This window comes from Leopardus geoffroyi, chromosome X (assembly GCF_018350155.1).
Source record: "Leopardus geoffroyi isolate Oge1 chromosome X, O.geoffroyi_Oge1_pat1.0, whole genome shotgun sequence".
NCBI lineage: Eukaryota > Metazoa > Chordata > Mammalia > Carnivora > Felidae > Leopardus > Leopardus geoffroyi.
Genome location: NC_059343.1, coordinates 6,860,693 through 6,886,671, shown reverse-complemented (window position 1 = coordinate 6,886,671; position 25,979 = coordinate 6,860,693). Strand labels below are relative to the sequence as shown.

The following is a 25,979-nucleotide window of genomic DNA, read 5'->3' as shown; positions in this document are numbered from 1 at the left end:
TGTACATACTGTCCTCATCAGTTGAAGAGTAAAACCCACCCGAAAGGCTCCTGCTGTAGATTCAGTGAGACAATGAATGTAAAACACAGAGCATTGTGCCTGCCTACTGATGCACTCTGAAAACAGTAGGTTTTTGTGAGTCGCTCTGTCCTCACTTCTGCTGCTGCTACCAGTGTATTTCAGCAGACCATCCATCTGCCCCCCACTATCTCCTCCACTGGATTCTGTGGCCTACCTGAGGTTCTCCCCGTGAACTCCGTCCTTTCCATTAAGACCTGTGGGTGTCAGGGGACTCACCGTGAGGAGAGTTGTCTGTGAGAGTAAACCCCCTGAGCCGCTTCCAGAGGTTAGCGTAGCGGATCAAGCGGGATGGCGGGCAAGTCGTGAGTGGCAGAGTGAAGGTAAAGCCAAGACAACCTTCCGTGGGCAGCCCGGGCTGAAAGTGCAAGGTGGAATCCAGATGGTAAGCTGGGAGGGAGGGAGACAAGGAGGGAGCGTGGATGCAAAAACGAACTTCACATACGTAAAGGCCCTGAGTGTTACCGCACAGATACATCGGTGCTCAGGCTCAGCTGACTGTGGCTTGGCGGGATCATCTTTGCAGGTCGCACACCTGCAGTACTTCCAGATGTTTCTGGAAGCATAAGGCAAGCTGACAGCCCCGCCCCCCCGGGGGGATATGTGTGCACTCCCGGCTGCCCAAGAACAAAGGAAAGGGGAAAAACAAATGGTGAACTGATAGAGATCACCCTCTGTAGTAACGGTGGGGAACAAAGGCCGAAGGAAATAGCAGATAGAACTAAATTTCCTTAGAACCTGTAGCCCATTGACAAATACTTGAGGCCAGCAGAGTAAAACGTTTCTCCGGGAACTCCTTACTGTCTTAATGCTAATGCTTTGCTGGAGGGAAAAACAACCCTAGCTTGACAATAGCTAGGCCTCCAAAATCCTGTGAGCCTCCTTTAGCATATAAAAATCTCACTGGAAACTTCCCCTGGACTTTGCAGCCCCATAGTATACGACTAGTCTCTCAAGGCCCCGGGGCAGCTCTTCCTGCCCACGGGTCCTGTCCCCGTGCTTTAACAAGATCACCATTTTGCACCAAAGACGGTTTCAAGAATTCTTTCCTGGCCGTCGGCTCTGGACCCCACGAACCCCACTATCTCCCCTAAAAGCCCCATCATTCCCACATCTTGCACACAGTTTGTTACATCAGTTGCATTTCTTATACTAATTTCAAGTTATTTCGGGCCGTCAAAAAAACATAGTCTCCTGTCCGTCCTTCTGCACGTTTGCTCTGAGGCCCCCATCTGGCCTAGGAATCTTCATTTATAACAATTTTCTCCCTGAGGTAACTTTACCAGTGACCCTCCTGGGAGCCTCACCCGTGACTACTTGGTGCCCGAATCATCGGAGCCTGCAGGTTTGCACGTGGGAAGCAGAGAGGTGGGGTATGTGCAGTTCCGGCCCAAGGCAAAAACGGAAATGCACTGGTACTTTTGCATGGTCGGGCCATGCAAACCCTCAAACCCTCAGCATCCGAGCAAGCATACAAAGGCTCTGTTGTCATTTGTATCTTTTAAAGCACACTGTCCTCCAGAAGCAGCCTCTGCTTTCCAAGAGGAAACGAAGGAGGAGATCAATGGCCCAAGAGAGCAGGATTCATGCTTTCTAAAGGGCTGACAAATGGATGTTTGGGGAGTATTTCTCTGATGTTTTCTGCTGTTTTTACAAGCGAGTGTGCAATACCCGAGAGCAGTGCACGTTTTGACAGCGTTGGTGGTTCCAGAATTCTATCAAAGCAGCTGCCCCTGCTAATAGACTGCCAGGTCAGATCCTTTTGAAGTGCTGGCGTTTGCAGCCCTTTGTTAAAGGCTCTGTTTCCCATCTGGCAACGCAGCCGCCTGTCTGCCTACCGTGGATTCCAAAAGAGAAGCCCAATCCTAGGGCCTTCGGGGAAGAAGGCCTAGGAGCTGAGCCCAAACTTTGCCTTTAAAATAGCAAAGCTCCTGGTGGAAAGGCAGATGAGCAGCTGGGTGGGAGGGCATGTGTTTGTATTTAAGTGTTTAATAAGTGGGGGAGGGACGAATGGGCTGCATTCCCTTCGGGTGACGGGGGGAAAAAAACCTTAGAGAGGGGCCCATTTGTCGAGGGGGGGAGAGATAAAGGGTGGCCGCTTGGGGTTTGCCAATGGGTCTATTAATTTATTAGATGATAAATCTGGTAAGGGTTTTTTCGTTTGTTTTAAAGGTTTGGTTAGTAAAAGCCATAACCTATAGGAGAGCTCTTTTATTGTCAGCCTTCTCGAGTTTGTTTTTAAACTTTACCCAGTATGTTGATGGTTATCATTAGTGCTGACACAATTTTGGAACTTTTAAGCACATAGAATAAAGCTTGATTTTCAATGTATAACGAAAAAAAAGTTATGAAATCTGAATGAACTTGGGTAATTAAAAAAAAAAAAACAAACAATTACTTTTGAAAGCTAATTTAGAATGCCCAAACCTATATTGAAGCTGAGTAAACACGGAACACTGAACTGTAAGGTGCAAAATACGCGTGTGTAAACATGTCGCGTTAGGCTAAGCGCTTCCGTCTTTAAGATTTGACTTGCAGCGAAACTCCTGCCGCTGGGATAGTGTCCGTTAACACCAATCGCATCAGTCACGTTGATGATGAACGTGTTCTGGCGCCTGTAATGCATCAAAATTAGGGACGTCAGATCCCAAATAGGAAAGAGCTGGCAAATGAGGCAGGTTTGTCTGGTAAGGTCAGTTAAGACGAGGTGGCGGCTTGGGGGAAGGCTGGGTTGCAGGGAAGAAAGCCGACCTCCCTCCCGGGCCCCGGGCGCGCGTCCTTCCCCCACCTCCGGCTCGGGCCCCAGCCTCACCCTCGTGAGACCTCGTGGCGTCCGCCGAGGGCGCGCAGCCCCCACCCCGGTCGGCGCCTTCTCCGCCAGCGCGGGCGCCGGGGCGGGGGCGGGGGGAGGCGCGGCCCCGGGCACATGATCCCCTCCCTCGCTGCCGGCCGGGCACCTGACCCAGCGGCCCGGCGGGGTCCCGGCACACCCGAGCCGCGTCCGCGAGCACGGCCCATGGCCTCCCCACGCCTGGGGACCTTCTGCTGCCCCACGCGGGACGCCGCCACGCAGCTGGTGCTGGGCTTCCAGCCCCGGGCCTTCCACGCGCTGTGTCTGGGCGGCGGCGCGTGCCGCCTGGCGCTGGGCCTCCTGCAACTGCTGCCGGGGCGACGGCCCGCGGGCCCGGGGGCCACGTCCACGTCCCCGCCGGCCTCGGCGCGCACCCCGGCCTCCGTCCGCATCCTGCGCGCCGCCGCCGTCTGCGACCTGCTCGGCTGCCTGGGTAAGGCGCGCGGACCTGCTCGACGCCCGGGGTGGGGGAGCCCGGCCCGCGGGTTGGGGCCTGCTCGGTGCCTGGGTGAGTGAGGCGCGCGGCCCGCGGGTTGGGACCTTCTCGGCTGCTTCACTAAGGTGCGCCGCCCGCGGGTCCGGACCTGCTCGGTGCCCGGGTGAGCGTGCGCGGCCCGCGAGGTTGGGCAGGGTGTGTACTCGGAGCACAGAGGCGGCTCCCTAGGGACCGGACAGGACGACCGAGGGACTCAGCGAAACAAGACAGGCAGTAAAAATTATGCCCAGGGGATATTTGTTTAAAGAGAAGAAACAGTTTACAATGTTCGTTATTGCAAGCTTACTGGGGGAAACTTCAGACGGTTGCCATTAAACAAAAACCCCAGAAAATACAACGGTTCCCTAATAACTTCTGCGAGTGAGAGACTGACAATGTTCTGTGCGTCCACAACCGTTTCCTGAACGGTTTGGCAGAATCGGGAAGAAAACTTGATGTGTCTACCTCTAACGCGTATAAGTACATAATTTTTTTCAGGTTTGGGTTTTCTACCACAGGCGGCCAAACTGCAGACCCCACACTAAATCCCACCTGTTGCCTCTTTTCTGTGGCCCGAAAGGTTTTTTAACAATCAAAAGAAAAATACTTCGTGAAATGTTTTTGATAAATATTCCATGAAATTTAAATGTCCGTGTCCTTCAGTAGTTTCGTGGGAACACAGCCGTGCCCTGCCCTTGTGCATTGTCTAATGCTATCTTTGCCCTGCAAGGACAGAGGTGGATGATGGCAGAGAAATTGTGGCCCGTAAAGCCTAAACTCTTTTCCAGAACCATTGGTTTGCATTTTTACTTTGGGAAAATTTCTAACTTAAATCACACAGACTGTATAAGGAACCGCCTTCGGACCTATGCTCTCACTTCATCTATATCCCGTCCTGGTATCACCCACCACTGGATTAATTCACAACGACGCGGGATAGAACTAGAGTGTATTGTGCTGATTGAACTAAGGTAGAGAAAGACAAGAACCACATGAACTCACTCATATGTGGAATGAAAGAAACACAACAGATGAACGTAGGGGATGGGAAGGAAAAATAAAAATGGAGGCAAACTGTAAGAGACTCTTAAATACAGAAAAGCGAGGGTTGCTGGAGGGGAGGTAGGTGGGGGGGATGGGCTAGACGGGTGATGGGCATTGAGGAGGGCGCTTGCTGGGATGAGCACTGGGTGTCCTATGTGAGAGGTGAATCACTGGGTTCTCCTGAAACTGATATATGCTACGTGTTAGGTAACTTGAATTTAAGTAAGTAAATTAAAAATTAAATATACATATTACACTAGTATTGTCGCCTGAAAATAATAATGAGAGTCAATTCTTTTTTTTTTTTTTTTTTTTTAATTTTTTTTTTTTTCAACGTTCATTTATTTTTGGGACAGAGAGAGACAGAGCATGAACGGGGGAGGGGCAGAGAGAGAGGGAGACACAGAATCTGAAACAGGCTCCAGGCTCCGAGCTGTCAGCACAGAGCCCGACGCGGGGCTCAAACTCACGGACCGCGAGATCATGACCTGAGCCGAAGTCAGCCGTTTAACCGGCTGAGCCACCCAGGCGCCCCGAAAGTCAATTCTTTAACATCCCTGGTGTATGTTCAGTTGTCTCATAAATGCTATTTTATAGTTGGTTCGTTCGAATCAGGATCCAGATGCTGCCCACATTTGGCAATTGGCTGACAGGCGCTGACCATTTTGGACATGTACTTTTGCATAATTTTACTCGTGACGCTGAAGGCTGTCGATGGTATTGAAACATCCCTGAGGGGGTGGCAGCAGCTTTCACCCCGCCTTGAGCTGATATCAACGCAGGTGGCTGTCTCAGCCTGCTGTTCTCCAGTTCTGTGCCCTTGTGGTCAGAGACCCTCAAGGACCTTGACTTCCAGTACATGCTGTATAACCTCTAGTCACTTTCTCAGACTCCAGGAGTCAGACAGGAAGCAGTACTTCCTTTCTCTTAGGGATAAAACCATCTTGGTGCAGGCTGAATAAATCAGACATTGGTTTTCTTCCTGATTCTGCTGAAACATTTTGGAAAACCATCTTTTTTTTTTTTTTTAAGTTTATTTACTGGGGCACCTGCATGGCTCAGTCGATTAAAATGCCTGACTCTTGATTTCAGCTCAGGTTATGATCTCACAGTTTGTGAATTCGAGCCGAGCCCCTCATTGGGGTCTGCACTGACAATGTGGATCCTGCTTGGGATTCTCTCCCTTCTTCCCTCTGCCCTCAAAACGAGGCATGAGTGCACACTTGCGTATTCTCCCTCTCTCTCTCTCTCAATAAATAAATACTAAAAAAATTAAGTAATTTCTATACCCCATATGGACTTGTACCCATGGCCCTGAGATAGAGTCGCACACTCTTCTGACTGAGCCAGCCTGGTGCCTCTGGAAAAGCATCTTAACAGCAACTTAGTTTCTATAACTTGGATATCTAGAAATAAAGATGCACGCAGATATCTTTTGGGGATCAGTGAAATAATATTTGCATATATGCTTGTTTTTGGAAGGGAGTTGTGTGATATTGACAAAAGAGCAGAAGCAGAATTCAGGGCAAGGCTTGGTGACTGACACATCACTGAAAAATACTTATGATGCCTACCTCATAGGGCAGAAGTTTTTTTTTTTTTCCGGTTTTATTGAGATACAGTTGACATAGAGCACTGTAAGAGTTTAAGATAGCACAATGACTTGACATATTGTGAAATGTTTATCACAATAAGTTGACATTCATCAGCTCATATCGCTACAAAAATACATCGGGCATTTATTGAGCTCAGAGGAATGCTATGTGCCGTAAATGGTAAGCATTCTATGGAAGAAAATCATTATTTTTGTGAGCAGTGCTTGATAACGAGAAGGTATATCTTAAATGTCTCAGTGTGCATAATTCCTCTTTAGTGATGTATTACATGGTGTTCGTATAGTAGTGTGTTATGTAATACAAATTTCATATCGTATATAATGTACGTTTGGTAGTGTATCACACTATATTTAGATTGTATACAATTTAAATACACAGATTGTATTTGGTGAAGTATTCAGCATATAGTTGGTAGTATAGTATGCAACGTAAGTCTGGCAGTGTATTACATGGAATAGATTTAGTATGTTATGTATTGTATGCTGAGTCGTCTATCACATACTATATTAGTGTACATGAGCCCATAGCACAAAACTTCGTACTGTTTACAATTACTTTTTAGCATTGTATTCCATAGTATATTATTATTTTTTAAGTTTATTTATTTTGAGCGAGAGATGGAACAGGGGAGGGCACAGAGGGAGAGGGAGAGGGAAAGAATCCCAAACAGGGTCTGCACTGGGAGTGCAGAGCCTGACGCAGGGATCAAACCCATGACCTGTGAGATCATAACCTGAGCTGAAATCAAGAGTCGGACCCTTAACCAGCTAAGCCACCCAGGCACCCCTACGGAGTATGTTATTAGAGCATATCACGTTTCTTAACAAAAAACCTGAATATATACCTTAAAGCGTGTATACTATTTTGAGGAGAATTAGGTATTTGGGTTTCATAGCAAGGAAAACTTACAAATCGTAAATGTCAAGAGCAAATTATTGAGGAGAGCTAATTTGGGAGAATCTTAATTGTATTATTTACTTATATAATTTTTTAAATGTTTATTTCTTTTGATGGAAAGACAGAATCCCAAGCAGGTTCCATGCATCAGCACAGAGCCCGATGCAGGGCTCCGTCCCCCAAACCATGAGATCATGACCCAGGCCAATACCAAGAGTCAGATGCTCAACCAGCTGCGTCACCCAGGCGCCCCTGTTTTTTATTTTTATTTTTTAAAATGTTTATTTTTGAGAGAAGTGCTCGTGGAAGAGGAGCAGAGAGAGAGGGGGACAGAGGTTCTGCAGCAGGCTGGGCACTGACAGCAGAGAGCCCAACGCGGGGCTCAAACTCACAAACCTCAAGATCATGACCTGAGCTGAAGTCAGAGGCTTGACTGACTGAGCCACCCATGCCCTAAATACATTTTTTAAAGAGTGAAAGAATTATCTTTTTACATTTCAGAATCGTGCTGTTTCGGTCATTTCTTTAAATGTCAGGAATGGTTAATATGTGGGTATTAAAAATATAGCCAAGAAATACCGGTTGTTGTTCACATAATTGCTTCTTCATACCAAGTAAGCAAACAACTACGTTAGGCATGTGATTGTGGCTAATAGTGGTTCAAGTTGAAATCAAAATTCCTGGGATTGCTCTGTGACCGAAATAATTATTCCTAGATCTTATTCTCTGTCTCTGTACACACACTGATGTGTGTGTTTCTTTCCTCCCTCATTTCTTTCTCTCTCTCTCTCTCTTTTCCATCCACCATCTACTTACTCTTTTTTTTAATTTTTTTTTTCAACGTTTTTATTTTATTTTTGGGACAGAGAGAGACAGAGCATGAACGGGGGAGGGGCAGAGAGAGAGGGAGACACAGAATCGGAAACAGGCTCCAGGCTCTGAGCCATCAGCCCAGAGCCTCACGCGGGGCTCGAACCCACGGACCGCGAGATCGCGACCTGGCTGAAGTCGGACGCTTAACCGACTGCGCCACCCAGGCGCCCCAACCATCTACTTACTCTTAACAGAGCAGCAAGTTGGCTTTAGATCCGAATTAGGACCATTACAAAGGACAGTAGCTCACCCTTAGCCACAGTTTTGCTTTCCGTGGTTCTGGTTCCCCGCGGTCCGTTCTGGTCCGGAAGCGGTTGGTCTTCTGCCCTGTCAGAAGGTCAGTATAGCCCAACACCACACCACGGTGCCTGCATGCTTCACCTCGCTACATCTCACATCCTCACGAGAAGAGTGAGTACAGTAAGGTGTTTAGAGACCACGTTCACATGACTTCCATTACAGCGTATTATCGTTTACTAGTTGCTAGTCTCTAACTGTGCCTAATTTATAAAGCAGGCCGTATCGTTGGAATGTACGTAAAGGACAGAACGTGGTCCATCTAGGATTCGGTACAATGTGCAGTTTCAGCATCAGTTGCGGGGCCTGGAATGCATCTCCCGCGGGATGACTGTGTCCTCTTACTCGGTTTTAGGGATCGTCTTCCGGTCTGCGGTGTGGTTGGGATTCCCCGATTTCGTCAAGGGCATCTCAGACGTGAATGGGACGGACCTTTGGCCTGCTGTGTACTGCGTGGGGACTGCAGTAAGTCCACCTGCTTGTGTTGATAACCCTTTCTTCCCACTGTGCTCCTGTGACACTCTGTTCCTCCAAGTGTGGTCTCAGCCCACTGGAGTTTGTTCGAAATGCAAGTTCTCAAGGGCGCCTGGGTCATTTAAGCATCCAACTTGGGCTCAGGTCGTGATCTCGCGGTCCGTGAGTTCGAGCCCCGCGTCGGGCTCTGTGCTGACAGCTCGGAGCCTGGAGCCTGCTTTGGATTATGTCTTCCTCTCTCTGGCCCTCTCCTGCTCGTGCTTTGTCTCTCTCTCAAATAAACATTAAAAAAAAAAAAAAGAAATGCAAATTCTCAGAACCTTGGTGTGGGGTGTGTTGTGATGTTACACCCCCTGCAGGGACTTCTGACTGACAGTTAAATTTGAGGACCACTGCGCTAGTATGGCTCCCCCCTGCCCCCCACCATATGTGAGCCCACATATACAGTCCTTACCTAAGGTGGAGCTGCAGTTAAAACCAGCTGGCCAAAAAGGGAAAAGAAAGGACAATGAAAGTTGTTGATTTATGGGATATATACGGTGCTTCATGAAATACATATTTGTGCATTCACTTTTTAAGTTTATTTATTGAGAGAGCGGGGGAGGAGCAGAGAGAGAGGGAGACAGAGAACCCAAGCAGGCTCCGCACTGTCAGCCCAGAGCCCGACGCGGGACTTGAACTCCGGAACCGTGAGGGATCAAGAGTCGGCCGCCTAACCCACCGAGCCACCAGGCGCCCCGGAATATATTATTTGAATCTGTGTATCTCTGTTGCTCTGTGCACCGAGCTGTAGCAGAATCGTCAGCCTCTCTCCTTGTGCCCGTCGGTGCTTCCCGGCTGCAGAGGGGAGCGCGGTCTCCGCCCGCACCAGAGGCTGGTCAATGTCCCGCTGCCTCTAGCAGACCGGCCCCTTCCTTCCCCTCTGCTCAGAAGACCTTTCGTGCCCACACTCCTTCGTTCTTGTTCAGAGGCACTGTCAGCCCTCACGCCGGGGAAGGCTGCGCATCTGAGGCCTTTACGTCCCGTGCCGACAAGTGTACCCGGCCAGGGGGCTTGCTAGTCTGGTGCCGCTGGGCGGACAGAGCACGGAGGCACACGCCGCCCTGGGCCACGCCCCAGCTTTGGTTTCCCAGACTGTCCACGTGTCTCCGGAGGGCTTTCATGTGCTGCTTCCTGACGTCAGAGGAAACCGGCATCTGCCCGCTCCTTTCACGGATGGGGACAATCCGGGGCCTGTTTCCAGGAGCTTTGATGCCAGGCTCTTCCTGGTTACAGATGTGGCTCCAGCTGTTGTACGGTGCCTGCTTCTGGTGGCTGTTTTGCTACGCGGTCGACGCCTATCTGGTGATCCGGAGATCAGCAGGACAGAGGTATGCACAAGAAACTAGAGCTTTCTGCCCAATTTCTGCTGTACGAGGAGGGGTCGGGGGTACCTTTGAGGGCTGCAAAGTAGTTTTCGGTATGGCGGACCCAATCAGAATGTCAGTCGGCCCCTTGAGGATTGTGTCTGGCAGCTGTTTCTTAAGTTTATTTAGAGAGCGCAAGAGCGAGCAGGGGAGGGGCACAGAGAGGGGGGAGAGAGCGTCCCGAGCAGGCCCTGTGCTGTCGGTGCAGAGCCCCACACAGGGCTTGATCTCCTGAGCCGTGAGATCACGATCGGAGCCGAAATCAAGAGTCAGACGCTTAACCGACTGAGCCCCCCCAGGCGCCCCTCCGGCAGCTGTTTTTATAAAAAGCTGAAGGCAGATTCCAAATGAGGATTTTAAACCATGACAGCAGGTAACCTATAAATTAAATATTTGCAACTGGACACATACGAACAGAATTGGCATGAATATAAACAGATTTTGACTGTATCTAGAGATTGGAAAAGATTCTTTGAAGTGTGTGTTCACACTTTAGGCCAAATACGGAAGCCCAACATTGGAGCTCCCGGTGGCTACCTGGTGAGCATCCACGGTGGGTACCATCTGTATAGGGGTCACTCACCGTGGCACCGTTGGCAAGTTTCTTAACGTGTCTGACTTCTGTTTTCCCAGATGTAGGATAGTAGCAACTGCATCAGGAGAGTCCATGCGATGCTCTGTGAATGGTTGAGGAAAGTGCCTGGCACATAGTAGGCTGTCGGGCGCCGTGCCCTGTGACGGCAGCTGGGGTGAGCATGTGTGTTGGGGGAACAGAGCACCTGAGTGACCAGGGGAAGCTGGATGGCAGCATGGGACGAGTGCTCGGGTCTTCTGACGCTTCATCCAGGAAGCATGTGCCCCCCTACTTTTGTTTGGGTTTTTTTTTGAACTTTATTGAAGTAATCTCTGCACCTAAGGTGAGGCTTGAACTCACAACCCTGAGATCAAGAGCCACATGCTTTTCCTGACTGAGCCAGCCAGGTGCCCCATGCTCTTTTTTTGTTTCTTTTTGTTTTAAACAGTTTTATAAAGTTCACCCATTTAAGTGTATAAAATCCAAAATCCATTGTTTTTTTTTAGTATATTCACAGAATCATGCAACCATCATACCAACTAGTTTTAGGACATTTTTTTTTTAATTTTTTTTTTAACGTTTTTATTTATTTTTGAGACAGAGGGAGACAGAGCATGAACGGGGAGGGGCAGAGAGAGAGGGAGACCCAGAATCGGAAGCAGGCTCCAGGCTCTGAGCCATCAGCCCAGAGCCCGACGCGGGGCTCGAACTCACGGACCACGAGATCGTGACCTGAGCTGAAGTCGGACGCCCAACCGACTGAGCCACCCAGGCTCCCCAGTTTTAGGACATTTTAATCCTCACCTCCCCCCAATCTCTTTACCAGTCATTAATCCCGACCCCCCCTTCCTGCCCCCACCAGGCCCCTGTCTCTAGGTTTGCCTGTTCTGGGTATTGCTTGTAAGCACATTCATTCCATATGTGACATTTTGTGTCTGGCTTCTTTGTGTTTTTTAATATGTGTTTATTTTTGAGAGGGAGACAGAGAATCTGAAGCAGACTCCATGTTATCAGTGCAAAGCCTGACATGGGACTTGAACCCACGACCCGTGAGATCATGATGTGAGCCGAAGTCGGAAGCTCAACCGACTGAGCCACCCAGGGTGCCCCTTGTGTCTGGCTTCTTAAACTTAGCAAGACGGTTTCAAGCTTTACCCATGTCGCCGTGGTGTTAGCATTTTATTCCTGTTCCTTGCTGAATAGTATTCGGCTTAGTGGATGTGCTACATTTTATCCATTTATCGGTTGAGGGACGTGTGGGTTGTTTGCATCATTTTGGCTATAAGGAATACTCCAGCGACCGCTGGTATGCAGATGTTTGTGTGGATGTGCTATTTCATCATGTACTCAGGGGCTTTATACCCTGGGTCACATCGTAATTCTCTAACCTTGTTAAGAAACTGCTAAAATGCTTTCCAACCTGGCTGGTTGCACCATTTTATATTGTCGGCAGCAACGTATAATGGTTCCAGTTTCTCACACCCTTGCTAATACTTGTTCTTTTCCATGTATTACTTTCGTTTTAAAATTTAGCCATGTTAGTGTGTGTGTGAATGGTATCTTCCCTGGTGGCTGGTGATGGTGAGCATCCTGTCACATGTTTAGTTGCCATTTGTATGATTTTTTTGGAGAAATATCTGTTCAGTTCCTTCACCCATTTAATTGGTCTTTGTTATGAGTTGTAAGAGTTCTTCATAGAGATTCTAGATACAAGTACCTTATTAGATACAGGATTTACAAATATCTTCTGTTCATTGGGTTGTCTTTCACTTGATGGCATTTTTTTAAATTTTTAAAAAATGTTTGTTTATTTTTGAGAGAGAGTGAGAGAGACAGTGTGAGCAGGGGAGAGGCAGAGAAAGAGGGAGACACAGAATCCAAAACAGGCTGCAGGCTCTGAGCTGTCAGCACAGAGCCCTATGTGGGGCTCGAACCCACGAACCGTGAGATCATGACCTGAGCCGAAGTTGGGTGCTCAACCAACCGAGCTGCCCAGGCGCCCCAAGATTACTGTAATTTCTGAGGTGCCCTTTTCCAAAAGGTATTTGAAACCTGTCCCCCCAAAACATCTGAAGAGTGATCTCTGTGATTGGTTGCACACAGTTGTTAACCGCAAAGAGAGTTACGAATTGCATTACTTCTAGATTAACCAGAAGGAGGAGGATCCTTTGTCTGGAATATTTTGTATGAGTTCTTGCATCAAACTTGGGAACCCAAAAAGAGTTTTATGGTTTGAACACTTCAATTTAGGTCTCATCCATTTTATTTTATTTTTTTTAAGGTTTATTTATTTTGAGAGGGGGGTGGGGCAGAGAATGCAAAGCAGGCTCCATGCTGTCAGCACAGGAGCCCAACATGGGGCTCCCACTCTCAAATTGTGCAATCGTGACCTGAGCTGAAATCAAGAGACACTTACCTGACTGATGGGGCGTCTGGGTGGCGCAGTCGGTTAAGCGTCCGACTTCAGCCAGGTCACGATCTCGCGGTCCGTGAGTTCGAGCCCCGCGACGGGCTCTGGGCTGATGGCTCAGAGCCTGGAGCCTGTTTCCGATTCTGTGTCTCCCTCTCTGTTTGCCCCTCCCCCGTTCATGCTCTGTCTCTCTCTGTCCCAAAAATAAATAAACTTTAAAAAAAAAAAAAAAAAAAGAGAGACACTTACCTGACTGAGCCACCCAGGGGCCCAGGTCTCTGATCCATTTTCAAGATTCGAGATTTAATCTCTACACCCAACATGGGGCTTAAACTCACAACCCCAAGGTCAACAGTTGCTTGCTGCACTGACTGAGCCAGCCAGGGGCCCCTGAATAAATTCACTTTAGAAGCCAAAATTAGTAAACAGAAATCACATTCAGGCTGTAGGACACACTGGGAAACTTAAGTAGATTCTTGCCCTAAAATTGTTGATATTCCTTATGTATCATCATCAGTAACTTTGGTGTCTCTGGCCTGAAGTTTAGTGTTTATTTGTGTGCTTGTTCCTTCTACCTTTTTACTTTAAGTCCTAGGCTTTTATACATGTGTACAGAACCTAGATATTCTTGGTTTTGAAAATTCTCTAGGGAAGAGAGTTAAGGTCAAGGGCAGCCAACCAGGTATATCAATGAGGATTAGTCTTGGCTACATAGAATACATAAAATAACTTTAAAGTAAGTTTTCTTTCATGCCAAAGGAGGCCAGAGGTAGGCAATCCCGGGCCCTTATGATGGAAATCAGGGACCCATGCTTCTTCTGTCTCTTGCTGCATCATCCTATTGCGTGACTTTCATCTTCAAGGCGTCATGGCCCAATATAGCTCCTGGAGCTCCAGCCATCACATCTGCATTCCAGGCCACAGGAAAGAGGAAGGGGCAATGCATAAGGGGCCTGTTTTCTCCTGAGCTATTTCCCTTTAAGCAGCCTCCCTGGGGATTTTACACAACCATTCCATTTTTGGCATGGACAGAATTTAGTTTCATGGTCACAGCTGCAAGAGGAGGTTGGATTGGAAACATAGTCTGTTAGGCAAGCATGCTGCTATTTGGCATGCCCTCAAGGTTATTTTACCAAGGAAAAAGGGGAAATGGCTTTGGGTAGGCAACTAGCAACAATGAGAAGTGTTTGACCCGGAGGCCAGTGCAAATAAGCGTGTGTTTCTGTGTGACACCTTTCTCACTCAGTTTTGGAAGGATTGGAGTTAGGGCACAACAAGAGGTGTCACAGCCAGCCAGCTGTGGAGATAAGAGGAGCCTTGGAGCACCTCAGGAAGCTGGTTCTGTCGCAGGAGGAGGCATTGCTTCACCCCCACCCCCACCCACGGATGACTGCTGTCCGACAGGGCAGCCCGAGAGCTCTCTGGAGCGAGAAGACAGGCAGAGCCCTGAGAAACCAGGACAGGCCGTCAGGAAGCCCTCCTCATAGCCAGCGGTGTTTGCAACTCATTTTGGAGCACAGCGTGAGAACAGGCAGGATGCGGCGGCGGGGGGGGGGGAGGTTCCACACTTCAGAGGATGCTGGCAGGGCCTAGCGTCCAAGGACCGGCCGATCGTGCGGGAGGCAAACAGCCAAAGATGTGAAACATGCGGATGCAAGCGCAGGGGCCCGGGACTAGGAAGACTGTTGAGACTGAAGTGGCTCTGCCATCAAAGAGGAGCAGGGATCACAGCAGAGCAGTAAGACAGGCGCTCTGTAGCCACGGAGACCCAGCCCCTGCCTCGTCATGGCAGAAGCCCTGCTTCCTGGTGTGAGGGCTCCAAGGGGCCAGAGCTGCGGGTGTGGCTCCTCTGTTAAGAGCCAGCTTGCTTCCAGAGCCCAGGGTGCGGTCGATACCGCGGTTAAGACACTGCAGCCTCCCAGGAGGGTCCCGAGGAATTCCAGGGCAGAGGGCCGGGCTTTGCAGGTATGGCTGGATTAAAGTCTGTATTCCCTTCTAGATCCTTCCCGTCCTTAGCTATTTTCTTTGGCACAGGAGAATCTTTTTTTTTTTTTTAATCCTAATCCTAAGAAATGTCACGAAGACAGATTTAGAGTTAAAATGTAAACTGCGGCTCCAGGTGTGGGAGGTACAGGTTTTAAACAACAGCGGAAGTTGCTTGAGATCGTGGGAAAAGCCCTAAATCAAAGTCCCGACTTGCTCTGTGAATAGGAGTGTGGGGGAAAGGGGGTCCGGGGAGGGCCCTCGCGTGCCTGGACATAAAAACGGTCTAGCGGTCAGATAAAGAGATGAGCATCTTCAGCCACTGGCTGCTCTGGATTGTGGATGCATTGGACTTGAGACTCATGACCTGGTGTGGGTTCGGGGTCACATCGGTTATTAAAGTGGCTGCTGCCTGAGCAGCCGGGCCCAGTCTGGCTCCCTCCCTGCTTGGCCATCTGGGGCCAGAGCACCGCTGAGTAGTCTGTGGCCCCCCCCACAGGCCTGCACTCACCTGGCCTGCTCCCTCCCACCTCTGCGGACAACAGCCCTGGACAACACCCCTGGCTCCCTCGGCCCAAGGTTAGGTTCTGGAATGCGGAGCTCCTGCTCTATTCAACAACCCAGGCCTTTGCAGAAAGCTGCTCCTTTCATTTCTTTCTTTGATGCAGAGCCTCTGACTTCTGGACGGGACCCACCCCATCAGCTCCCAAACCCAGAGAGGTAGGGGCAGGGCTGCTCCAGAACCGGTTCTAACGTGAGAGGCACAGCATGCTGGGGTCCTTTCCTTGTGGCCTTCTGGAGAACTGGCTGCGAAAAGTTGCTTCTTCCTGCAGCTCGTTGCCGTGTGCCGCCCCTTGTCTGCTTGTGGAAGGGCACCCTTGCACTCGGATCCCTGACCGTTCCCTTGCCTACACAGCTGGTTTTCAGAGTTAAAATCCCAGTGGGTTGGGGGTGGCACTATTTGCCGGGAGCCTGGTACAGTCACGGGTGTCGGTAAGCGCATTCTGTGCCCCCGTCCCGTGGCACAGAAGAGGCCGGTTAAATGCTCTTTAACGGATGGCTGTGCACTCCTCTCCCAGACCCCATCTGCAGGGCTGACTGAGTCCCTGGGGGAAAGGGAGGGGCATGTGGGAGGACAAAGACAGAGGGTAGAGATGGTCCAGGAATGTTAAGCATGCAGGGAATGGTGGGGTGTGGGGGTGGGAGGCGAGAAAGGAGAGCTCCCCGCTCTCCCGGAACATGGAACGAACCCACATTTCTTCAGAGACCTTGGTTTGCACTTAGCACTAAGACCCGTGAATTCTAGGTACAGATGCACCTTTGGGAATGTGTGGGGATAGGAGCTCCTTGCTTATTGGGTGAGCTGGGTACTTAGGAGGACTGATGAGGTTCAAGTGCCTTGTTCTCGTCAAGCTTGAAAGACTCCTGTTAAGTGAAAGAAGCCAGACACAGGGGGCCACGTGTTGTGTGCCACCATTTACACGGATTGTGCAGAGTGGGAGAAGCCAAAGACACACACAGGAGGCGGGTGGTTGCTGGGACTGGGGGTGGGAGGAACGTGGACAGTTGCTGGGGCTGGGGGCCGGAGGAACGGGGACTGCCTGCGGGCACGTCCTTCTGGGGCCGTAGCTGTTTCAGAACTGGGGAGAGGAGGCCGTTGCATCATGTGAGGTTGCCCAAGGCGACAGAGCCTGGCTGGAACATGGTTACTTTTATGTTCCGTGAATTTCATCTCAATTACAAAAGGAAAACTCAGAGGTAGAATGGGGCAGGTCTTTACCAAGGGTTTGCTCAGGGTAACTTTTCCGGATGGCTGCTGGGGGGGCCCCCGGGAGTTGGTCTGGTACTTTGTGTGGCTGGGCATCTCCTAGCTCGTCTCAGGCCAGGCCCCGCCCCCCTGATTCTGCTTCTCTCCTAGCACCATCCTGCTTTACCACATCATGGCCTGGGGCCTGGCCGTCCTGCTGTGCGTGGAGGGAGTGGCCATGCTCTACTACCCGTCTGTGTCCAGGTAAGCGGGGACTCCCTGCTCCCCGACTCATTGGTCTCTGGCGACAAATGCACAGGCCCTGACGCGGAGTGGGCACCTTGCAGGTCAGGCCATTGTTCACGGACCTGCCCAGACCCACCCTGGGGCGCTCGCTACAGTACTTGGACCCTGGAGTTCGTTTCCCCGCCTCAGCCTCTCACATTTCTGTAGGTGCCTGTGGATGCAAGTATATGCACCCAGCTTGAGGTGCATCCTCATTTCAGGGTGTGCACCCAGCGTTGGGTGTGTTCCTCTCCATATCGATGGGGCTTCCTCATGCACACCCTTTATTTTTTTATTTTTTTATTTTTTTTTAATTTTTTTTTTCAACGTTTATTTTATTTTTGGGACAGAGAGAGACAAAGCGTGAACGGGGGAGGGGCAGAGAGAGAGGGAGACACAGAATCGGAAACAGGCTCCAGGCTCTGAGCCATCAGCCCAGAGCCCGACGCGGGGCTCGAACTCCCGGACCGCGAGATCGTGACCTGGCTGAAGTCGGACGCTTCACCGACTGCGCCACCCAGGCGCCCCTTTGCACACCCTTTAGTTGTTACGCTTCAGGCCAGCTTCATCTGGATGAGCAGGGGAGTTTAACATCCTAAGGATGAATTCGAAATGGCTTGGAGAAACCCAAAGATGGCTCTTAGAAGAGCTGGATCTAAGCGTCAGCTTGCTTCCCTTTGCCGCTTCTCTTCCAGCTGTGTTTCAGCTACCCTGAACACAGATCCAGGGAAACGGATAATCTGAAATTGTCTTAGGTACTTCTTCAACGTCCTCAAAAATCTCCTCAGTGCAGTCAGTCCTCTGTAAGGGCTCACGGTCCCTCCAAGGATGTGCGCTCTGGCTTCCAATGGAAAACTGCAACAGGTGGGGACATGGTCTCTGTCTGGGATCTTAGGGCAGTGTGGACAAGGATCACAGCCCAGCCTGAGGACAAATCTGGTCCTCTGCTTGTTTTTATAAATAAGGTTTTATTGGAACACACTCATGCCCTTTGTTTATGCATGGTTTATGGCTGCTTTCACACTGCAGTGTCAGAGTAGTTTTGACAGAGAATGGGTGGCCCATGGAGCACGAAATACTTACGGTAAAAGTTCCCTTACAGAAAACGTTTGCTGACTCGTGGTTGGACCGTTTCTCCCCCTTTTTTTTGACTTCTTGTAGCTACTCGGATGTCTCCAAATTGGTGTTGCCTTCTCGATGGCGGATACTCCCAAAGTCTGTGTAGATGCATCCATACAGCTGCTCTGAGGAACTTTACGGGGACAAGTACGGTGTCCGTGGCTGTTATAGTGGGGTGCGCTTAATGGTTAATAGTGGAAAGGGAGCTTTCATCACGCCGCTTCACCCGTGGGCTCCTGGAGCCTCCTGGGAAGGTTGCACCTGAGCATGAGGGAGCCATCGCTGCGGGGCTCACTCCCAGGTGCCCCCTTGGTCCTTAGGAGGCTGCTCCCCGGCCTGTGCAAACTGCTGTCCCCACTCACTCAATCATCGCTTACTTTTATCTTTTGGTCAGAGTCATGGCTTTTCTTTTTTTTTTTTTTTTTCTTTAGCATTTTATTTTATTTTTAGAGAGACAGAGCATGACCGGGGCAGAGAGAGGGAGACACAGAATCCAAAGCAGGCTCCAGGCTCTGAGCTGCCAGCACAGAGCCGGACGCGGGGCTGGAACCCACAACAGTGAGATCGTAACCTGAGCTGAAGTCAGATGCTCAACTGAGTGAGCCACCCAGGCGCCCCAAATCATGGCTTTTCTGCTGCTTGATTCTCTTTGTCCCCTCAAGCCTTTCCAGACCACATTTGAACCTGCACAGCTGAAAATGAAGACTTCCAATAAAAGGAAGGTAGCCTTGTGAGATGGTGTTGTGTTCCTCCTCATGGCGAGAGAAGGTGGCCTTGCGTTTTTCCCACCCAAGTTGTTTTGCATTCAGTCATTTTCCCCTTCTGGGCTGGACCACTCCAGGCATGTTAGAACAAGAACGCGTGTGTGCATTTTTATCGTTCTGCCTTCTGTGGCCACAGAGGCTGTTCCCTCATCTGCTTTTGCACCTCCTACCTGGGTTGGGCCTGAGCAGTCCTCTCTCCCCTTTGCCTTTGATTCTCTCTTCCTCGTTGCTCTCTGACGTTACGCGTTTCTTCGCTCCTAGCTCCCATGTGGGTAAGCCGTGCCTGTGTGGCACTCTGCTACCCCACCTGCTGACTGACGATTCCCATAATCCTTCAGTAGAAGTTCTGGTCCTTCCCCTGAAAAGCACCTCTGCTCTGATTGTTCTACACAACCATGGCAACACATTTCCCTTGGAATATGAGGGCTGGGTATTTTCAGGCGCTAAAGGGGAGAGACTGGATCTTATTCACAGGACTGGCCTTTTTTTTTTTTATTGACTTATCACTTACATATCACACCCAGTGCTCATCCTAACAAGTGCCCTCCTTAATGCCCATCGCCCATTTTCCCCACCCCCATCAACCCTCCGTTTGTTCTCTGTATTTAAGAGTCTTATGGTTTGCCTCCCTCTCTGTTGTTATCTTATTTTTCCTTCCGTTCTCTATGTTCATCTGTTGAGTTTCTCAGATTCCACATACGAGTGAAAACATGTGATATCTTTTTCTGACTTATTTTGCTTAGCATAATACACTCTAGTTCCACACACTTTGTTAGAAATGGCGAGATTTCATTCTTTTTCATTGCCGAGTAGTATTCCGTTGTATGTATATCACATCTTCTTTACCCATTCGACAGTTGATGGACATTTGGGCTCTTTACATAATTTGGGTATTGTGGATAGCAGCACTATAAACATTGGGGTGCACGTGCCCCTTCGAGTCAGCACTTATGTATCCTTTGGATAAATTCCTAGTAGTGCAATTTCTGGGTCGTAGGGTAGCTCGGTTTTTAATTTTTTGAGGAACCTCCATAGTGTTTTCCACAGTGGCTGTACCAGTTTGCATTCCCATTTGTGTCTTTTTCTCCTTGAAGAGACCCAGTGGGGGGACTCCCCTTTTTGAGTGTCCTTTCCTGTCTTTCCTTTTATTAGCAGTGACCTTTAAAATCTCTCCCCTGTGGAATGCCCTAGAGGGCCTCACATTTACAGGACAAATAGAAACATGATTGGTCTCTCCTGTTCTTCAGTGATTGATTGATTGCTCCTTTGCAGACATAAGGTGTGAGTCACATTTCCTTCTGGCAGAGTCAGAAGTAGATTTACGCATTTGCCTTTTCTCTCTCACCCTCTGATCTCACCTTCCAGGTAAGTGTGTATATTTTAGGCAAAGCCTTGTTTTCAAGAATGGCTTGCTCCTCCTCCCTCAGGTGTGAACGGGATCCGGAGCTCGCCATCCCGCACTATGTCACCACATACTTGCCGCTGCTGCTCGTCCTGGGGGCCAACCCCATCCTATTCTGGAAGACCGTGACTGCAGGTGAGCAGCAGGGAAGCTGTCTGGGTGTGTGACCAGGGCTATGGCCCCATGCCTTGGGCTCAGATAATGGCATGCGTTATGCTCCTGGAATCATCTAGGACGCTAGACCTCATTTGTCATCCTCTAGAGACATAAGTACAATACACTTGGAGAAAATGAGCAGGTTTAATAAGGGAAAGTGAGCAAGCCTATCTGGTCATGGGCTACACAAGGTCTTTGCCAATGTTTAATAGCTCAAGGCCAGGGCCAGTGGACTTTTCACTTCCGTCTAGGCTCATCCTGGGTCTGCCCTTGGGGTGCCTTGGAGGCCCCAGGAGTGCCCATGGAAAACTGGAGGTCAGATAGGAGCGGAAGGAGAGGAGTGGGGAGCCGGGGGGGAAGGGATGGGGTGTGGCCTGAAGAGTGAGCCTGGTTACTCCCGTGAGGTGCTTGGCCTTGTGTCTTTACTCAGTTGGGCAGGAAACAGGAAGTAGAGTGCAGGAAAGGAGTCGGGTGCAAATAGTAAGAACTGAGTAAGAAGGATGTGAGCCAGCAGGATGCCCTGGAAAGAACTCTGAGCGGAGGCTGGGGACTTGGCATTCTGGTTCCACCCCATCCTCACAGAGGCGTGACCTGGGGCAAACCTCCAACCTGCTCAAGCTGCATGGATCTCTCCTGTGCAGAATGAGAATGAACCAGTGCACCTCGGGGCGCCTGGGTGGCTCAGTCGGTGAAGCGTCCGACTTCGGCTCAGCTCATGATCTCACGGTTCGTGGGTTCGAGCCCCACGTCGGGCTCTGTTCCGACAGCTCAGAGCCTGGAGCCTGCTTCCGATTCTGTGTCTCCCTCCCTCTCTGCCTCTGCCCTGCTCATGCTCTGTCTCTTTTTCTCTCAAAAATAAACATTTAAAAGAATTAAAAGAAAAAATAAATAAAAAGAAGTGCCCCTTAATGGAAAGGTCGGTTGATTGTAGAACTTCAAAACATTTCAAGTGCTCTGCCACTAAGAGTAGGAAATCATGTGGCTCTTTGGATCAGTTTTTTTCCTCCACGTTGCATTTAAAAACAGTGTATTGGGGCGTCTGGGTGGTTCAGTTGGTTGAGTATCTAACTCTTGATTTTGGTTCCAGTCATGATGCCAGTGTCATGGGATTGAGTGCTCTCTGCTGAGTGTGGAGCCTGCTTAAGATTCTCTCTCTTCTTCTGCCCCCTCCCCTGCTTGTGCACTCTCTCCCTCTCTCTAAAATAAAAAAAATAAAATTAAAATAAAAACAGTATGTTAAGTACAGCAACTTTTTATACAGATTTGCATAAAAGTACTGAGTCAATTATATCAAACTAAAATCATGTCTAGGAAAAGGACTGATAGGAACGACAGTAAGATGCTAACAGTGCTTGTCTCAGGATAGACAATAGCTCGTTGATTTTCCTCTAACCTTTTTTAATGTTTTCCAACTTGTTGAGGCGCCGCCTGGGTGGCTCAGTTGGTTACGCATCTGACTTCGGCTCAGGTCATGATCTCACGGTTTGTGAGTTTGAGCCCCACGTCGGGCTCTGCCTGACAGCTGGGAGTCTGCTTCGGATCCTGTGTCTCCCTCTTTCTACCCCTCCCCCGCTCTCACTCTGACTCTCTCAAAAATAAATAAACATTAAAAAGTAAAGTATTTTCCAACTTGTCTATAATGAGAAATTTTTAATCTTTCAATGTTTCAAAACAGTGTGCGTTATTTTTGTAATAGAAAATATAAACCTTTAAAAATATAGTTTTGTTTTTTAATGTTTGAGAGAGAGAAGGCAGGGGAAGGGCAGAGAGAGAGGAAGAGGATTTGAAGCTGACAGAGCCCCATAGGGGACTCGAACTCATGATCTGTGAGATCATGAACTGAGCCAAAGTTGGACGCTTAACCGACTGAGACACCCAGATGCCCCTAAATATATAGATTTTTTTTAATGTTTATTTTTGAGAGAGAGAGGCAAGAGAGAGACAGAATTTGAAGCAGCCTCCATGCTGACAGCAGAGACCCCGACATGGTGCTCAAACTCACAAACTGTGAGATCGTGACCTGAGCCACCCAGGTACCCCTAAAAATACAGTTTTCGAATCGGTAAAATCCAAATAAAATTTGGAGCGTAATTAATAGGAACGGACCGTTGCTAATTTCTCCCCGGTGACGAATGTGACCCTTGGTGTGTAAGATGTTAATGTTGAACAAGTCTGGGTGTAGGTATGCAGAAAGTCTCTGTACTGTCTTTGCAACTCTTCTGGAAGTCTACAGTTCTTGGGAGGTTGAACGTTTTAAAGACCCCGTGTCCCTTCGAGTCTGCGAGGACCCCAGCTTGGAGTGTGGGGGAGGAACGGCCGTATGTTGGGCTGTCTTCTGCTCTTCTGCCTTTGCTTTCGGGCTTACGTGCATGTTGACTCTCTTCCCTGTCACTCAGGAGATGCAAATAATGACGTGACATGCAGTTCCCCTCTGTTTTTCACAGTGGCCTCTTTACTAAAAGGAAGAAAAGGCATTTACACAGAGAACGAGAGACGGATGGGAGCCGTGATCAAGATCCGATTTTTCAAAATAATGCTGGTTTTAATTATTTGGTAACCTTTCTTCCATTTTTTATTTTTTCATTGCCGCTGGGAAGGGATACGTAAACAACTTGTCATCTTGCTTTTCTAAGTGTGACCCGAAAGTTGCAAAGCAGAGTCTTTGGAAAGGAGATCTTTGAAACTGAACTAGGTGCCCTTTGAGGAAATACACGCGACACAGGAAGGCAGGCCCACAATCTGTGAACTCCTGGAAAGATACTCACATCTCCTCAGATTACATATAAAGCCCGCAGAACAAACAACCCCTGAGTTTAGTTTCCAGATACTGTGAACGTGCATCTGGTGTTTCGGCCCACTGCCAGGGCTAACTCTGAAATAAAACGCTGGACCACACTTTTAAAATGTACCTGTTTGTATCATTCTTGACCCCAGGATTCCTGGATCTGAGTAGATCCAGGACAAGGGCACATTTTTTGGTGGGATGATTCATGGTTCCATCAAGACATATAGAGAGAGCCATTTTTCTCTAAACCTCAGTTGGCCCCACAGTTGGCATTCTGCCCAGTTTCAGGTGCATGCTTTGAAAATAGATCTGTAACCCATGGAAAACAGATGGGAACCAGAAAACCTTTTGCAAAACAGGGCGTGCCTTCGTGGTGTTAATAATTGATGTGATAGGAGGAGGTTTGTTTGGACGTGGTCCTAGGCGAGATGGAAATGATCTCCCTCTCAAAATACACTCGGCTCCTCATTTTATTTTATTTTATTTTTAATTTTTTTTTAACGTTTATTTATTTTTGAGACAGAGAGAGACAGAGCATGAATGGGGGAGGGTCAGAGAGAGAGGGAGACACAGAATCTGAAACAGGCTCCAGGCTCTGAGCCGTCAGCACAGAGCCCGACGCGGGGCTTGAACTCACGGACCGTGAGATCGTGACCTGAGCTGAAGCCGGTGCTCAACCGACTGAGCCACCCAGGCGCCCCAACAGCTCCTCATTTTAAATGTCGTTGGCCTACCAACAATAACATCAAACAGTTCACACGTGAAATAGCAAGATTTGTGCAGCTCTCCCTCAAAACGTTACATTACTCTTCAAGTGAAAATTGAATTTTGAGTTATTAGCTATAACGTTAGAGCCTTACACCCGACGTGGTGTTGCGTGTTACCCTTGGAAGAAGTCTCTGATCTCTGCTTTACAGAAAGAGTTAGGTCTCTTAAATTAAATCCTGGATGTGCTGGTTCCCCCATGTGCCCAAGTGGATTCCCCTCCAGGACTTGGTGGTCTCGGAGGACAGGTTTCCTGACCGCCGGCATTTAAAGATGAGTTGGGTTACGTGTTCTCTTTACCCTGGGTTCTTTTCTTTCTGACAGCTGGTTGCCAAACATCATCAACGAAAGCCTTTTATTCTATCTTGAAATGCAACCAGATATCAACGGGAGCTTTTTGAGACCTGTGAGAAATGCGGCCAAGACCACGTGGTTTATAATGGTAGGTCAACCTTGATTTAAAATTTTTTTTCTTGAAAAGTAAAGTTCAGAGAGAAAAAAAACCACTCCAAAGTATGATGTGTTGTTGGTTAGATATGTAACGATATGCACCTGTATCTGGCTTTGATGTACCAGCTAGCTAGTCTCATTCATTGTTGGGACCGTTATTAAATGGGGACAACTCTGGTAAATCAGTTTGGCCCAGTTTTTCAGACCTTTCAAGCAGACCCAAAATATCAGAGAATTTCACTTGAAGAAATATTTCAGACTATGAAAAAGCCATAGGGATGAAGGTGTTCCTTGTAACATCATCCACGATTATTAAACTGATACGAACAGATACCACACTTGATCTTAGCCAAAAGGCCAAGAAGCGATCCCATCACCCGTGATTATAAAGTGTTATAGGCAACCCAAATGAAACAAATACAAGGAAATGGCTAAGTAAATTACAATTTTTCATCCTGGTGGAGTGTTATGTAGATGTTAAATGTGACAATTATGAAATCTCTAGTATTTTGAAAATACATTTAAAAAAAATTCTTTAAATGTTTATTTTTGAGAGAGGTAGAGATAGAGTGCTAGCAGGGGAGGGGCAGAGGGAGAGGGAGACACAGAATCTGAAGCAGCCTCCAGGCTCTGAGCTGTCTGCATAATCCGACTCGGGACTTGAACTCACAAACTTCGAGATCATGACCTGAGCTGAGTTTGGACGCTCAACGGACTGAGCCACCTGGGTGCCCCTGAAATCTGTAGTTTTAAGTGAAAAACGCAGGATATAAAAATTACACTAGTTACAACTATATAATAACACGTGTGAAAAAAATATCGTATAGAAATACACAGAACGGTGAAGCAGCTGGGTGGCTCAGTCAGTTGAATGTCCGACTTTGGCTCAGGTCATGGTCTCAATGGTTCACGAGTTCGAGTCCCACATCCAGCTGTCTGCTGTCAGCGTGGGGCCTGCTTCAGATCCTCTGTCCACCTCTCTCTCTGCCCTTCCCCAACTTGCTCTGTTTCTCTCAAAAATAAACAAACATTAAAAAAATACATAAAATCGGGGCGCCTGGGTGGCTCAGTCGGTTAAGCGGCCGACTTCGGCTCAGGTCACGATCTCGCGGTCCGTGGGTTCGGGCCCTGCGTCACACTCTGTGCTGACAGCTCAGAGCCTGGAGCCTGCTTTGGATTCCGTGTCTCCCTCTCTCTCTGCTCCTCCCCTGTTCATGCTCTGTCTCTGTCTCAAACATAAATAAAAACATTAAAAAAAATACACAAAATGGAAATAAGGTGGAAACACCATGAGTAGATTCCTCCCAGTGTTTTCGCTGTGTTGCATTTGTAATGAAAAAACAAAACTGTTAGCGGAGAGGTAGACGTTGTCTTGTACGGAATTGATATTTCTGCTGCTTCCGAACTGGGGAGAATCTGACCCATGAGAACTTTATGATAAGACCAGCATTCACTGCCTCCACCTCTTTGCTTCGGTTTGGAGTTTCTCTTGGTTCCTTTGGTTCACTTCGTGGGTACTTAGCACACG

The 25,979-nt window shown here is 48.7% G+C and overlaps 1 protein-coding gene and 1 non-coding gene across 5 annotated transcripts in view; one reads left to right on the top strand and one right to left on the bottom strand.

Moving 5' to 3' along the window:
* Positions 1 to 2,796: 2,796 nt before the first annotated feature.
* The window catches only part of GPR143 (G protein-coupled receptor 143), a 65,091-nt gene continuing 41,908 nt past the window's right edge, over positions 2,797 to 25,979 (top strand). For 2 of the 4 annotated variants that reach the window (XM_045472434.1, XM_045472435.1), the window contains exons 1-7: positions 2,797 to 3,362; positions 8,487 to 8,596; positions 9,881 to 9,975; positions 16,897 to 16,989; positions 20,321 to 20,430; positions 22,896 to 23,004; positions 24,326 to 24,443. In XM_045472434.1, the coding sequence (XP_045328390.1) occupies positions 3,005 to 3,362; positions 8,487 to 8,596; positions 9,881 to 9,975; positions 16,897 to 16,989; positions 20,321 to 20,430; positions 22,896 to 23,004; positions 24,326 to 24,443 (993 nt within the window). In that variant the 5' untranslated portion in view covers positions 2,797 to 3,004. The remainder of the gene's footprint in view (positions 3,363 to 8,486; positions 8,597 to 9,880; positions 9,976 to 16,896; positions 16,990 to 20,320; positions 20,431 to 22,895; positions 23,005 to 24,325; positions 24,444 to 25,979) is intronic. The other 2 variants (XM_045472433.1, XM_045472436.1) reach the window with 2 other exon arrangements.
* Positions 24,633 to 24,820, bottom strand: LOC123595578. The gene has a single exon (XR_006711260.1). It is a non-coding gene; the product is annotated as a U2 spliceosomal RNA (small nuclear RNA).